At 42.3% G+C, this 16333-nt stretch overlaps 2 protein-coding genes across 2 annotated transcripts in view; one reads left to right on the plus strand and one right to left on the minus strand.

The window, feature by feature from the left end:
- The window catches only part of LOC137891797 (rho GTPase-activating protein 24-like), a 6461-nt gene extending 154 nt beyond the window's left edge, over positions 1–6307 (plus strand). Inside the window, exons 2-9 of the mRNA XM_068736596.1 lie at positions 464–577; positions 1220–1427; positions 1515–1647; positions 2463–2536; positions 2844–2965; positions 3312–3546; positions 4990–5934; positions 6049–6307. Coding sequence (XP_068592697.1) covers positions 464–577; positions 1220–1427; positions 1515–1647; positions 2463–2536; positions 2844–2965; positions 3312–3546; positions 4990–5934; positions 6049–6307 — 2090 coding nt within the window. The remainder of the gene's footprint in view (positions 1–463; positions 578–1219; positions 1428–1514; positions 1648–2462; positions 2537–2843; positions 2966–3311; positions 3547–4989; positions 5935–6048) is intronic.
- A 1913-nt stretch (positions 6308–8220) lies between these two features.
- LOC137891801 (putative monooxygenase p33MONOX) lies at positions 8221–16019 on the minus strand. Its single transcript, XM_068736599.1, has 9 exons — positions 15865–16019; positions 14406–14535; positions 12626–12684; positions 12140–12315; positions 11923–12037; positions 11615–11742; positions 11356–11459; positions 10781–10938; positions 8221–10100 (listed from the first exon to the last, which is right to left on the minus strand). Exons 3-9 carry the CDS (start codon positions 12648–12650, stop codon positions 9886–9888), a joined length of 921 nt encoding a protein of 306 aa, XP_068592700.1. The 5' UTR covers positions 12651–12684; positions 14406–14535; positions 15865–16019; the 3' UTR covers positions 8221–9885.
- Positions 16020–16333: the final 314 nt, after the last annotated feature.

The following is a 16333-nucleotide window of genomic DNA, read 5'->3' on the forward strand; positions in this document are numbered from 1 at the left end:
ACACACACACCCACACACACACACACACACACACACACACACACACACATTATTTGTTAATCCCTTTCAGAACTTCAGCTCTGTGTGTGTTGTCCTTCAGTGACATCTGTTAAATGCTGACTCAGGGTTTTCTTCATACATACATGCATGTGTGTGTGTGTGTGTGTGTGTGTGTGTGTTTGATGTGACTTTGAGGAGGACAGACAGTGGAGCATGATGGGACATGTGATGGGGGGGTGCTTCCACATCACATCTTCTATCAGACTAATGTATTTATTGGACTACTTTTGTCTGTTTGCTTCTGATTTCTCTGATTCAAGCCAAAGCAGGAAACAATTATATTTGAACTGGTCAAACACGTTGAAATAACTTCAATAAAACATTAGTTTGCATTTTGAATAACCTTCTACAATCTCGGCGTGTGTGTGTGTGTGTGTGTGTGTGTGCGTGTGTGTGCGTACAGGAAACAGAGACGTGTTGGCCAGCCCAGGATCCTACTTCTTCCTCTCTAACAGCGCCGGGCAAGGTGACGAGTGGCTGAAGAGCCTCAACAAGGGAGTCTGGATCCCTTTCACAGGTGCACACACACACACACACACACACACACACACACACACACACACACACACACACATGAACACACACTTACATGCATTCTAAAACAAAGAATCTGCATAATTCACACGAGCATCCGAATGTTTGTTAATGTTGCTCTGTCTGTTTGTTAAGTTACTAAATGAACATCATGCTGTATTGAAGAAGACTTGAAACTAGAGATTGAGACCATAAACTCATGTTTACAATGTTTACTGAGGGAATAAATCAAGAGAGAAGTAGAGTCATTTTAGACTAGACTTCTATACAACCAGAGGAGTTGCCCCCTGATGGACACTAGAGAGAATGCAGCTTTAACACACGAAGCATTGGAGTCACTTTACAGAACCGGAGAACCTGATAAGGACCTAAATCCATAAACAACACATTGGTTTTCAGCTGAATATAAAGCGTTTGGGAGGTTTGATTTCTTCCTCTGATAAAGAAGCACTTGGTGTCAAAATTGTAGTCTTCTAATAAAGTTTGTTGCCTTAAATACGTTTGCTCCGGTGTACTGGACAGCACATCACACCTCCTCCTTCACCTCACCTGTCCAGTCACCTTGTTTCTGATTGGACGTGACGGCTCCAGAGAGGAGTCCCACTGAAACCTTCCTCCCTTGCAGGAGTGTTTGGTCAGCGTCTGGAGGAGACGGTGCTGTACGAGCGACGTTACGGGGCGCGCTCGGTTCCTCTGGTGGTGGAGCAGTGCGTGAACTTCATCCGGGAACGCGGGCTGCACGAAGTGGGCTTGTTTCGCCAGCCGGGACAGGCCAGTCTGGTGAAAGAGCTGCAGGAGGCCTTTGATGCAGGAGAGAGGCCGTCCTTCGACAGGTACAATGCATCCTCTTTCTGTTTTGTGATCACTCGTTCCTTCAAAGGGTGAAAGAAGTGAACTCGCTGTGTGTTTTCTTCCCGCAGTAGCACAGACGTCCACACGGTGGCGTCACTGCTGAAGCTCTACCTCAGACAGCTGCCGGAGCCTCTGGTTCCTTACAGACGCTACCAGGACTTCCTGCTCTGTGGTCAGAAGCTGTCGAGTGATCGCACACTGGTAACCAACACACAACAGTTCATTGGTTAAAGTTACTGTGAGGAACTTTTAACTGGTCCTGAACCAGTCTCAGTTTAGTCCTGATCCTCTATATGAACCAGTCTCAGTGTAGTCCTGATCCTCTATCAGACCTCCATCAGTACAGAGACCATCAGAGAGAAGATGGTCTGTTTCTATAGAGTTATCCTTAATGCTCGTCATCGGGGCCACCGGGTCGGATTCTGGTGAAACCAGATGACATCATGCAGGTTCACCAGAAACTCCTTCAGCTCAGACTCCAGCAGAGACCGGTCCACTGTGGACAGACCCGGATCCTCCAGCAGAGACCTGGTCCACCGTGGACCGACCCAGATCCTCCAGCAGAGACCGGTCCGCCGTAGACAGATCCAGATCCGGCTTCACCTGCAGCCTTGGACCTGCAGTCTGGAGCTCCGGAGGGAGGAGGAGAGCTCAGCTCCCGGCAGCAGCAGCAGCCGTTGTTGTCGTCGTCGTCTCCTCCTGCTCCTCCAGGAGCAGAGCTTCTCCTCTCTGCTGGAGACCCAGGATGTATTGCTGGACCCGCTGGAGGGATGGGAGGCACGGGAGAACCAGAACCAGGAATGAGAGGGGGCAGACTGTCAGACCCTGCTGCAGTAGAATGAGAGGTTTCTAAAGGAACTCTGGTGCTCAGAGACACTACAGCTTTAGTCCACAGGGACCAACAGAATCAAGACAAAATGAAAGTTCCTTGCAGTGACTTTAAAGAGCAGCTTAACACCAACTGGAAACCTGTTGGTGGTGATGTACTGACTCCCATCTTCTTCTTCCTCACTCAGGTTTTGGCAGAATTGAGGAATCTTCTTCACGAGTTGCCAGTTGCAAACTTCAACCTACTCAACTTTATCTGCCAGTAAGAAGACTTTACTATAGATGGACAGTTTGTATCCACATTTCTTGTTTAAACTTACCGGTTTGTTTAAATGCATTTGAATATTTGCATTGAATAGAATTCTGTATCCAACTAAATAACTAAAATAAAGTTTTCTTCTTAGTTACAGTAAAGTACTGCAAATGTTTCTGAGGCTTTTTAACCTTAACAAGAAGAACGTTATTGACGAAATTGTGAATTATTGGGAGTAATTGTCATAAACTTGAAAGAGTATTAATTATCTTGTGTTTGTGTGTGTGTGTGTGTGTGTGTGTGTGTGTGTGTGCAGCTTTTTAAATGAGGTCCAGAGTTACTCCTGCAGTAACAAGATGAGCGGACAGAACTTGGCCACTGTGTTCGGACCAAACATCCTCCGAGCCAAAGCTGAAGACCCACAAAGCCTCATGGGAGGTAGACTGACCAAGTTTTGTTACCTAAACATGACCAAGTACTTGTGTTGCCTAAATATAACTAAGTTACTTTTGATACGTTTTTGTTGTGTTTTGTTCGTAGTAATTTTAAGCCGAACCATGATGTTTTTTCCAAATCTAAACAAATAGTTTTGTAGCAATTTCAGTTAGTTTTTTTTGTAATTTGAAAGATTTTGTTTTCAAATTAAAAAGTCTCAGAACGATATTAAGTGTGCTAACCAATTAGGTCTTGAAGGCCATAAGTGAGATTTGAATCACAACCATTGTCGTGAGAGAACCAGTAGGGTTCTTTGAAGAATATCTGAATCTCTCTCTCTGTTTCCTAGGTGCAGCGCTGGTTCAGGTGCTGATGTTGGAGCTGATCAGAGAGCACGAGTCTCTGTTTGCCAAAGTCCCCCCCACACTCTCCGCCCGTCCACCGCGAGGTTTGCATCATTCACCGAGCGCTCTGAGGCAGCCTCATCTCCACCCGTCGCCCTGCCTCCGCCAGCTGTCGATGCCTCTCATTGTGGAGCGCTCCAGAGAGCCGGGGCAGCCCGCCGCAGACGAACAGAACCCCAGGTAACATCTCATGGACTCACATGGTCTGTCTGAGTCCTTTCAAAATTAAACCCAACTGGAAAAACTCAAGGACGCATAGATAGAAGAGACCAACAAATTCTCACTCCAAACTCGTCAAATGCGTCGCTTGGTCAGTGGCCCGATGCTTCAAACTACGGCACTCTAGCGTCAGTTTTGGACAATTCGGGGATGCCGTGTCAGTTTCTACGTAGTTCACTCGGAAAAAAATATTTTGCTTTTAGGTTAACTTGGTTAGATTCAGGTTTAGGTAAACAAACTTTTATGGTGCTTTTCTAGTCTTCCGACCACTCAAAGCGCTTTAAAACTACATTTCATACACCCATTCATACACTGATGGCTACCATGCAACTGCTACCTGTCCTTTAGGACTATCTACCCATTCTGAAGCAATTTGGGGTCCAAGGACAAGGACACCATGGGCGACCCGTTCTACCACTGAGCCACCGGTGCCTAACCATTGTGGTTTGGGTTCAAATAAGTACTTTTGTTACGTGGCGTTAATTAAGTATGTTAGTTCATAACAAAACTATGGTAAAATAAGTTAACTGTGACTTTTTTTACATGGGACATGAACAGGTCTCCTTGGTGCAAGTCCTGTGTTTGTCAACCATTGATGCAGATCTCCTCGTCTTTTATAATATATCGGATGCTCTGACGTTATGAAGCATACAGCTTCGGCATTGTTTTTTCTTGCAACCAGAAGCAAAATGAAGGGTTGAGCTACTTCTTTCGCCCCCTGATGGCCGTTAGAAAGAATGCAAATTTAAGGCACTTCTATGTTGGCTTCACTTTTCAGACTTTTCAGGTTGCCTCCTGGTCTCATACAGACTCTAAAGGGTGCCTTGGTGCGTCGGTATCAGACACCAAAGGCCATTGATCAAGAGTTGGTATTTGACGCGTTGGAAGTGAGAACGGAGTCAAGAAATGGATCCCCATTATTGAGTCTCCTCTCTTTTCTAGACCTCTTTTCGTGTCCTGGACATGCCGAACCAACAACCTTTTCTTCATATACGTTCCTTTTTTCTCACATCCATCAATCCTCAATATCCAATTCTGATGCATGATAAAATCTTTTATCACATACTGTTGTGATATTGGTCCTTGCTAGTGAAATGACTTTAGTTCTAAAACAAATCTTTTAGGGGCTGATCACACCGAGATCAGCCCCTAAAAGAGCCCCTAGCGCGTCGCTAGAAACTTGTCGACTGCACAACTATTGTTTTCATAATCAGAACAATTTTTTTGCAACCGTAAAATTTGCAATAAAATATAGTAAACAAACAAACAGATAACACAGTACATTTCCTATTATACGGTGCGTTTTTTTGAAGCGGCCACGCCCCTTGTGACTCGTCTCGTTGCGATAGGCCCTTCAGTGGATCATCTTGAAAGTCTAACCTTACTTTCCTTTGCTTTCTTTAGCTACGTCTTCTCTGCCGCTGCCAAATCCGACTTGTCCTCTGGTCAGAAGAGATTTCTCTGCCATCGGTACACCTCCTCCCACCCAGAGAACTGCTTCTTCCCCCTGCCCTCCTCCAGTCAGCCCCTTCAGCTAAAACACAACATAGATTATCACCAGCGTCACGCTGGGCAAGGACCATCCACTGCAAATTTTCAAGCCTCTACAAACAGCCTACAAGACCCACCGCCAGACAGCTCCAAGCCCAGACCGACTCCCATGAGCTGGGCAAAGGCCTGGCCTGGCCCAGGAGAGGCAGGCACTGGTTTCTGGAGCTCTGGTGCTGCAGAGGAAGATGGTGCAGTGCCAGGAACTGCCAGCGGGGGAAGCAGCGAGGCTCAAGAGGACAGCAACCTTTCTGCCTACGACAACCTGGACAGAGTGTCTCTACGTCACAGGATGGAGGATGGTGGGCATTTTGAAAGCAACGATCCAGGATGCCATATCGGACCTTTTGGAGAGCAGGCGGAGCTAGAGGAGGCCGGGCATACAAGGGACTCCTTGTCTTCATGGTCTTCCTGTGAGGTTCTACCATTGGATGAGGGCGGTGAGGCTTTGGCCACGGTTAGTCCTGACGTATCACTAAAGACAACTTCAAGTCAGGCGGCAGAAGAGGAAAACAGCGATAATGACGATCACGAAGACGGCAACGACAATGATGACAACGATGAAGACAATTATGACGGTGCTGATGACGACGTCCATCACCCTAACTCCCCAGCATCCTGTTCCGCACCCAGTGACAGCCCTCTCAGTACGGGCAGCTCAGAGGTGTTCCTCCCCTCCATACCTCCAGACCTCCAGGGGCCCGAGCCAGAGTCACAGCCCGGGGACGCTCACTCACTCCTGGCCAAGCTGCGGCATCAGATGGCCCTGCATAAGGCCGAGTACCAGACCAGGATACAGAGGTGAGACACCAGCACAAGGAGGACATACATATAAATACTTTCACAAATGCTACATGTCTCTAGTGTTTGTTGCAAAAATGTACGTTCTATTTGGTATATGTGTGTTTACGGCAGGTTGGAGCGCTGCAACGACGTCCTGGAGCGGCAGGTTGCGGTACTGCGGGTCAGTCTGGAGCGGCAGAAGCGCAGCCGGAGCGTCGCTGAGATCAAGATCCGCAACATGGAGCGGGCCAAAGAGGACGCCGACCTCCGAAACGACACGCTGCAGAGGGAGATGGAGCTGTTCTTCCAGATGTATGGAGAGGCCAAGAAAAGAGGAAGGAATGAAGGAGGAAGAGGAGGAGGAGGAGGAGGAGGAGGAGGGAGTCTCTGAAGATGGATGGAAAGATTCTTTCGAAGTGTGTGGAATCGGTCGGAGGAGGATAACACAGTGAGAAAGAAGATGATTGGAAATCGATCATTAAGGCGTATCGTGGAGGCATCAAACTCTGAAGGAAAAGACAAAGTGAGGGCAAGAAATTAAAGGAGTTGTTGTCCGATCCAGAAGACAATCTGAAGAAATAAGACAGTTATTTGTCATTTCAACCAGGTAGCCTCGGGCCGAAGAGGTTCAGTTCACGGGTTTTCCAGAATGTTTGAATTTGAAGAGCCGGTGTAGACGTATGTCGGATTGGTTTGCTGGAGCAACTGATGGACCCTCTGAGTGTCTTCTTGCAAAGAAGTCCCCAAACTGTTTCTTTTCAGGGACTTGAGGTATTATTCAACATAAACCGTAACCTTTGAGGAAACAAACTTAATTCCAAACTGTTCCAGAACAACCGAGATCTAGAAGAGGCCTTGTCCAGACTTCTTAAGATGTCAGAACTGCTGTACTTAACTCCTGATCTCAGATGAGGTTTATGGACTATTCCAGTTGCTGCGACTGGAGTGCATGATGCCAGAATTCGAACTCAGAGTCCATCAGTCTGTCTCTTGTGTCCACATAACACAGGGAGCACTAATGCGGGTCTTTGCCGTCTGTTTCGTTGTTCAGGAGAATTCGCTGCCTCCCACCTTCCCCACTCCAGTTTTTCCTGACAATCTTATTTGGTAACGCTCAGACTCTCTCAGACTCGTCTCCAAGATACTTAACCAAACATGTTGGGTGTTGGCATCGTCTTGGACAGTTGACGAGGTCAAGAAGCTTGAACTAGACAATCCGTTGTGACGGGAAAAAGCAGGGATAACGTTCGGACGCAAGGGTTTCAGTCTCTGAAGTTGTGTTGTCAACATTAAAGTACTTAAAGAACTTAAAATAACTGAGGAACTGTCTCAGTGTAGTCCTGATCCTCTATCAGACCACTATCTGTACAGAGACCATCAGAGAGAAGATGTTCTGTTTCTATAGAGTTATCCTTAATGCTCGTCATCGGGGCCATCGGGTCGGATTCTGGTGAAACCAGATGACATCATGCAGGTTCACCAGAAACTCCTTCAGCTCAGACTGTAGCAGAGACCGGTCCACCGTAAACAGACCCAGATCCTCCAGCAGAGACCGGGAGCAGCCTCTCCTCTCTGGGAGACAACACCTACACCACGTTGCTGGAGACCCAGGACGTATTGCTGGACCCGCTGGAGGGAAGGGAGGCATGGGAAAACCAGAACCAGGACTGAGAGGGGGCAGACTGTCAGACCCTGCTGCAGTAAAAAATAGGTTTTCTAAAGGGACTCTGGAGCTCAGAGACACTACCACTTTAGTCCACAGGGACCAACAGAATCAACACTAAATTAAGAGTAGACACTCATCTTTTTATCGTATTTAAAATACAAACTTTATTTCCTGCAAGTGATCCAAGTGTTATCTCCGCTAATAAACACTGAAGCGATCTGGTTTACTTAAAGACGCAGATCTCTGAATCAACCGGCTACACACTGTTATTCACTATAATAATAATAATAATAATAATAAAATGACTGGATGCTGTTTCTAAATGACTTGTTTTCAGGAACTAGGCTGACTACACTGCAGCAGATGGTGGAGATGTTTCAGTCTTTGCAGTTTGAGTGCGGTTCACTCTGCATGAAGATGCTTTTTAAAAAAAACAAACACTTCTGACACTTTACAAGGAAAATAAACTCAGTTACACACAAACACGGTTACTCATGTGAGAAACCTGTTTTTCTGTATTAGTTGGTGAACTGAGGCTGAAATAAATGATGACAGATCCACAATGAATATTTAAATGAGAATAAACTGTTCTGAGTGGAGATATTGTGCAAAATGCGTTGGAATAAAATACTTGACTCTTTGTTTTACTGATGACAACATAACATTTATTGTGAAATTTCAAAGTGTACAGAGACCGTGTGAACCGAGGACAACGTCTCTTTGCCATCAACTGGAAAAATATTGAACAGACAAACAGAAAACGTCACAACCGTAAAGATTCATGAGTGATTCTTCAGTCAGGGAGAGATTTTAAAAGGGGGAGTGTCACACTTTAAACACAGCGAACATAAACTCATATTTTAATATTTACAGCCGCTGGGGGGGTTCAGGAATGTTCAACACAACATCTGTCAAATGACGTTTGTACTCAATCAATCAAATCAAATCGGAGTGAAATAACAACAATCAGCTGGGTGAAAATCATTGAGCACTACGAAGATTCACCTCATCTCGCAGAAACCTCGAATAAAAAGACATCAGTTAGCGTTTAGCTAGCGCTGCAGAAAGGTCTGTTTTCTCAACAAAAAAAAAAAAATACTCTTTCACCGTTTTTATCTCTTCAGTCGATTTGCACCCAAACTCATCTGGAATCCTTCATCGTTGACCGTCAGGCGGGTAGAAAACAGAGGCAACATGTTGACGGAGCTCTCACACTGAAAACACTCTTTAAACTCTTCTTCTTCTCTTCGCTTCTTTTGAATTCTTCCCTCCTTTGATTGAAACCAGCAATCAGAAAACTGAACAAAATCTGTTGCTACAGTGGAATATATATACATATATAAAAAAAAATATCTATAAATTAAAACATCTGTAACACAAATAAGTGGAACGTTTCAGTGAGCAGGATTTCCTGAGACAGTTTTGATTTTTTGTTCTGTTGGTTTGATTCGTATTAAACTACACTTCAGGAATCTGTTAGAGGTTTTATTCCACCAACGCTTATTGAAATGTCCCTTTAAGAAGACAGACCGTCAACACAGAGGAAGAGGAAGGGTTCTCACATTGACTTGCATCCTGTAACACGAGAGGCTAATCGAGCATGTTTAGTAGGAATAAAGTGCTTTTTTTAATTTTATTTTTTAGGATCATTTTAAACAAGGATCACCGTCATCTTCACTACACATCAGGATCACTGCCAGCACGCTGTAACAGTAACAAGACCGAGGGTCAAGGGACAGGTTTTACAGCCAAGTAACGGTAAACGCCTCAAAGATGGAGATGGGAAGTTGTTAAAAACGTAGCTGAATGGACGAGGACTTTTGTTTTTTTCTTCTGCTACATAAGTTTATTTACAACTTGTTCTGTCAGATTTCCTGTAGGTAACGTCGCAAACATCCCAGATAACAGTCGCCAAGTTTCCATTTAAGTCAAGAAACAAAACGCTAATTTGACGCATTTCCATCACCTGGTGTGGTGGAGCGATTGAACTCAGCTGAAATTTAAGATTATTCGGTGACTAAAATGAAACAATGACGTCTTCAAATGTCACAACTCAAAAAGATATTCAGTAACCAGAAAACATCCACATTCAACACTCCTATAATCTGTAGTAGAAGAAGAAGTAGAGGTTTGAGTCGTCCTGGACGACCAATCGGAGGAAGTCTTCAGGAGTTTGTTTAAATTGAGCACAATGTTATTATTCTTACGAAACTGAGACCCAAGTTGCACTAGAACAGAGTTGAGGACGACATGATGACGTGTTTCATGGGGACCTCGTGGCGTCTGAGAGACGCGCGACGGTCTCAGAAGCCGGAGGGCGTGAGGACGTTCATGTCTCGGGGCTTCAGCTTGTGCGGTCTCGCTCCCTGCCGCCGAGACTCCACGGTGGGGATCTCCATCTTGGGAGGGTTCACCTGCTGAGCGGCGGTGCCGTCGGCGAGCCGCGTGGCCGACGACTTCATCACCTCCATGGGCGTCGGCTTCTGGGCGCCGCGGTACGCCTGCAGCGCAAAGCCAGCTGGGAAAAAAGATAAGAGAAGAAAATGAGGATTTAACCCTCTGAACCACAAAACCCACAGGCAGGATTAAAAACCACGTTTTCTTCAAACAATCGCCAAAACTACACCGATTATCACAGCTAGGAGCTGTTCAAAACATCATTATTGTCAGATTTCCATCTTTCCGACGCTCTTTGAACACGTCATAAACGCTTAAGTCAGAAAAAGCAACAACAACTAAAGTTAAAAGTGTTGAAGAAGATTTAAATATTTTTCTTTGTAACTGTGAAGCATCCTGGTTTACAAAAGTGCTGAATAAAAACTATAACCTGTTTATTTACTTATTCAGTTAAAACTTTGACATTTATTAACAGCTGTTCTGAATAAATGTTAAGATTAAATAAACATCTGGCCAAGCAAATAAATGGCTTTGATTTTACTGACATTAAGAATTATTACGAGTTATTATAAACTAGTCTGAGAGACGTGTCCCGTCTTTAAATGACTTACCTAAAGTCATCTTGTCACAAAGACTTTATAGTTTCCAGGCTGAATCGTTCATTGTGAACAAACGGACACGAACGTTTGCTTTTCAAGGTCCGTGTTTACCGTCGGTCCTAAGTTCATTTGTTCACCCATTAACCCAAATTCTTGTTTCTGTACAGATTGAGAGTCCCACAGCGGGGCGGCGCTGCGTTACCTGAGGCCGTGGGGTCCGATCCCAGGTCAGAGGAGGACTTGTGGACGAGCGGCCGCGGGCCGAACACGCTCCACCGCTCCACCGCCGAGTCAGAGCCACCGAGGTCCACACTGCTGCTAGTGGAGCTCACCTCTGAACTGGTGCTGCTGAACCAGCCCCTACACACACACACACACACACACACACACACACACACACACACACACACACACACACACACACACACACACACACACCCCAAGTGTTAACAAACAGCTTAAAGGTTTTCAGTGTTTCATTGTGAGTGAGTGTGTGTACCTGCGGTGCTGCTTTGGGGAGCTGTGAGGAGTGTGTGTGTGTGTGTGTGTGTGTGTACCTGCGGTGCTGCTTTGGGGAGCTGCGAGGAGTGTGTGTGTGTGTGTGTGTGTGTACCTGCGGTGCTGCTTTGGGGAGCTGCGAGGAGTGTGTGTGTGTGTGTGTGTGTGTACCTGCGGTGCTGCTTTGGGGAGCTGCGAGGAGTGTGTGTGTGTGTGTGTGTGTGTACCTGCGGTGCTGCTTTGGGGAGCTGCGAGGAGTGTGTGTGTGTGTGTGTGTACCTGCGGTGCTGCTTTGGGGAGCTGTGAGGAGTGCTGGATGGAGTGGACTGAGTTGAGGAGCTCTGTCGATCTTCTCTGGCCTCCAAACTCTGAATCTGCAGTTTCTAAACAACAACAAACAACAACAGGACTCCTTCTTTAGTGATGATGTCATGGACCAGAAGTCATGACATCATCACTAAGCAGTCGACCAACAACAACAACAGTTTACAGGCGTACTACTGATTCAAGCCTTTTACGGCTGTTTCCCATGATTCACCTGGAGGGATTCGGGCATGCGGTGGTGGACCCTGGTCTCCTCGGCGGTGAGGCCTTTGTGGGGGGTGTAGCTGGTGTCGGTAAGCCCCGCCCTCTGCTCAAACCTGTAGACGCTATCCTGAGTCTGCTCTGAGAGAGACAGTTAAAATAAAGAGAGACGATGTTGAAATGGTGCATTTAAACTAAATGGTTGTTAACGACTTCTGGATGTTCCAGTTCTCTATTTCTAGTCACCGTCGCTCCGCAGGACTTTATATTACAGAGAAGATAAAGACCACAGAACCACAGAGAACATCTGAGTTCACATACTGGTGATGAGAGAGTTCATGATGACGGAGGAGGCCTTGGCTTTCACCACAGCTGGTGCCCTGGAGGGGGCGCTGTCCGCCACCGTAGACTGACTCACCGCACCGCTCTCATCCTCCTGGTGAGATAATAAACACATCATCATCCTCCTCCTCCTCCTCCTCATCATCAGCTGCGCTCAGCGTCTTCCTCAGCAGCAGCTGTGTTTGTTAGCTCTCACCTCAGCCAGACGAGTGAACCTTCTCTCCGGGATGACGGGTCGTCTCCACAGGTTGTTGATGCTGATGTCGTGGGGGGGCGTGGACATGGGGGCCTCCAGGTTGTCGTCGTAGCTGAGGGCCCGTCGGGTCATCCCGATGGGGAGCCTCATCCCGCCCATCCCAGAATCCTCTATGGCTGCAAACAACAACAACAACAACAGAAGCTTTTAATACGACCAAAAGCAGCAACCAGATGTAAACTAACGTCACACACTTGGCTCCACATCAGAGATCTTCTCATTTTAACGTCCTCCTTTTGTGTCATATGTTCCTAAAGTGTCTCATAACAGAACCTTCTGATTTAAGAAGAATAAACTCGCTCTGTATCTTTAAAAGAGATTTAACACCAATATTATTTAATCAGGCTTTTAATTTGGATTAGTTCACACAAACGCTGATTTGCTCGTGATCGGAGGCTTTTGTTCGATAAAACCGTCATGACTCACCTGGTAGATCACCTGTACCAGACATGATGTCAGAGACCACGAACAAGATCAACCAGGACCTGGAAATCAAGAGAGATCTGTGTCATCACATTTACATGAGATAGAACTTTATTCATCACAAAGGATATTATTGTGCCAGAGACAGAAAAATATAATACAAATACATACATATACTAACAATAAAATAACAATTATTAAGTTAAAAAATAGTAATACTGACACCAGAGCAAAATAAGAGTGCAATAAAGTAAATAAAGTAAAAAAATCCACTAAAATAAAGTAAAAAAATCCACTAAAATAAATAAAGTTCAAAATTCCACTAAAATAAATAAAGTAAAAAAATCCACTAAAATAAATAAAGTAAATAAATCCACTAAAATAAATAAAGTTAAAAAATCCAGAAAATAAATAAAGTAAAAAATTCTACTAAAATAAATAAAGTAAAAAAATCCACAAAATAAATAAAGTTAAAAAATCCACAAAATAAAGTAAAAAATTCTACTAAAATAAATAAAGTAAAAAAATCCACAAAATAAATAAAGTTCAGAATTCCAATAAAATAAATAAAGTAAAAAAATCCACTAAAATAAATAAAGTTCAAAATTCCACTAAAATAAATAAAGTAAAAAAATCCACTAAATAAATTGTTAAAAGTTCCACTAGAATAAATAAAGTAAAAAAATCCAGAAATAAATAAAGTTAAAAGATCCAGAAACTTAATAAAATAAATCCACTAAAATAAATAAAGTAAAAAAAATCCACTAAAATAAATAAAGTACAAAAATCCACAAAATAAATAGTTAACAAATCCACAAAATAAATAAAGAAAAAAAATCCACAAAATAAATAAAGTAAAATAAATCCAGAAAATAAAGTAAAAAAATCCACAAAATAAATAAAGTTAAAGATTCCACTAAAATAAATAAAGTAAAGAAATCCACTAAAATGAATAAAGTAAAAAAAATCCACTAAAATAAATAAAGTTAAAAAATCCACTAAAATAAATAAAGTAAAAAAGTCCACTAAATAAATAGTTAAAAATATCCACTAAAATAAATAAAGTTAAAACATCCAGAAAATAAATAAAGTTAAAAAAATCCAGAAAATAAAATAAATCCACTAAAATAAATAAAGTTAAAAAATCCACAAGATAAATAGCTAAAAAATCCACAAAATAAATAAAGTTAAAAAATCCACCAAATAAATAAAGTTAAAAAATCCACAAAATAAATAAAGTAAAAAGAATCCACAAAATAAATAAAGTAAAGAAATCCACAACATAAATAAAGTAAAAAATCTTTAAGTAAATAAAATATTCCACTAAACTAAATAAAGTTAAAAAATCCACAAAATAAAGTAAAAAAAATCCACAAAATAAATAAAGTTAAAGATTCCACTAAAATAAATAAAGTTAAAAAATCTACTAAAATAAATAAAGTAAAAGATTCCACTGAAATAAATAAAGTTAAAAAATCCAGAAAATAAATAAAGTTAAAAATTCAACAAAAATAGAAAAAGTACAAAAAACAACAACATAGAATAAATACAAGAGTAAAAATATAAAGTGTATAAGAAGTGATACTAACACCAGTAACTAATGAAAACTAAAACAGAGAAGTAATATTGAGCATCATATTCTAGTATTTAAAATATCATAGAGAGGTCATAAATGTCATCCTATATATCGTATATAAATACACAAACACACACACACACACACACACACACACACACACACACACACACACACACACAATATATAGTAAATTAATATAAATACCTTCCGGCTGTGTTTAAGTGATGTGGACCGACTGGTGACGTGGAGACAACAGCTACATCGGTTTGTCGGACACACTCGAGGCCCTCTGGCAGTGCATTGTGGGTAAACAGCCACAACAAGAGGGAAGCAACTACGGAGACAGCAGAGTTCAAAGGTCAACAGTTTAACTGACTCTCTTCTTTTAAACTTCACTTCTCTAAAGAATTATTCTATTTAATCTACATATAATAAAAACAAGGGGACTTTGTTTCTCGTTTAAATGTCAAATTTAGTGTCCAAATGTTTTGGGATATTTTTTGCAACACGGATACTGCTAATAAATAATAATAATAATAATAATAGAGTTAAAGATATAGTGGACATGTCTGACAAATGGAGCGGAGGATGATGACATCACTCCTACTGCAGCAACAAGATGCCTGCATCACCCCTTCAAAATAAAAGCTTACATTTCCTCTTGTGGGGTTAATCAAGTCCTGCATTACACAACAGAACTTATTATAATAATATCCAATTAGAGCTGAATCCAACAATTACTTTCACCATCGATTAATCTGACGGCTATTTTCACAATTAATCGTTTGTCTAAAAATGTCAGAAAATAGTGAAAAATGTCAATAAAAGTTTAACAATGCCAAAGAGTATGTCTTAAAATGTTAAAGATATTCATTTTAATATGACATAAAAGAAGAGAGAAGCAGGTGATCTCCGGATTTGAGGGCCTGAAAAGAGCATTTAATGACATTTAACAGAAACAAGTTACTTAAAAAGATGATTCAACTGTCAAAATAGTCGAGGGTTCTGTCGACTAATCCCTGCAGGTGTAAATAATATTAGAAGCTACATTCTTCTGTGGACAGCAACGTGTCATCAAACAGCAATCTACTATTACATCATATAGTTATAATGACATAAACGCAGATAAATACAACTAATTCTGCCACTATTATCCACGATAGAGGCCACAGCCTCGTCAAAACTCCGTTCAGATATTCTGCATTTTAAGGGTGTTCTTTACAATGAGGGTTACATGTATATTACGGTATTATGCCTTCAATACTCACATGATATCATAGTGAATTCAGCTAATATCTGAATCACCTAAAAACATTTATTTTCAAGCAAATCGTGCACGCTGATGTGAGGAAACACAAGAAAAGCTGGTTTTAAAAAGCTATTTTTTACTGAAACAGATACTGCTTGGTGTATGTTTACTCATGCCGAATTGAAGAATAGCGTGTACACATTCGGAAAAATGTATAAAATCAAAGTTTAACATTTTCACCCTCGAGATACGAGTGTTTTATCGTTAAAACTCTCGTATCTCGGGTGTAGTTTGGTAGCAGCTCGGAGCGTCGACGCACGAGATAGCGGAACTGGTTGGCGCTGGCTGCGGGACAACAAAATGCCGATCAACCGGTCGACTAACGGTTAGTTCGTCTGCGTTGTTTCATCTCACCGGAAGATAACGGCGGCTTCAGGCCGACGACCGAGACATCGGCGAGCCTCCAATGTCGACTGGTTCACGGCGAAGAAAACGGAGTTGTCGGGTAGTAGCCATTATTAATGTGCCCGATGAAATAAAGCCGCTTCCTCGATTGATGGAATGGTAGATTTTGCCTGTTCTCGTTGCTTATCGCGAGAGTTTGAGGATTAGATCACAGGGACACGTTCACACACATGATGGAGACACGCAAACGGTTTATGTATGGCAGCACATTTCTACCACTGTGATGAAAAAATACTGTTTACTAAAAAAATATTTAAAAATATGACGTTGTGTATATTGATGATTTAACATCTCAAAATAATGATTTACCATCTCAAAATAATAAGTTATGATTTCAAAATATTGATTTAATATCTCAAAATAATGATTTAGCATTTGAAAATAAAGATTTAATACCTCAAAACAATGATTTAGTATC

Source organism: Cebidichthys violaceus, unplaced genomic scaffold (genome assembly GCF_023349555.1).
Source record: "Cebidichthys violaceus isolate CVI_PGR_0920_01 unplaced genomic scaffold, fCebVio1.0.p SCAF_70, whole genome shotgun sequence".
Taxonomy (NCBI): domain Eukaryota; kingdom Metazoa; phylum Chordata; class Actinopteri; order Perciformes; family Stichaeidae; genus Cebidichthys; species Cebidichthys violaceus.

Excerpts from the sequence above, each read along its gene's own strand:
- LOC137891801 (XM_068736599.1), bottom strand. The coding sequence starts at position 12,650 with ATGTCTGGTACAGGTGATCTACCAG. Across the intron at positions 12,316-12,625 it reads TGGTACAGGTGATCTACCAG|CCATAGAGGATTCTGGGATG; the intron begins GTGAGTCATGAC and ends TGTTGTTTGCAG. Across the intron at positions 11,460-11,614 it reads GCATGCCCGAATCCCTCCAG|AAACTGCAGATTCAGAGTTT; the intron begins GTGAATCATGGG and ends GTTGTTGTTTAG.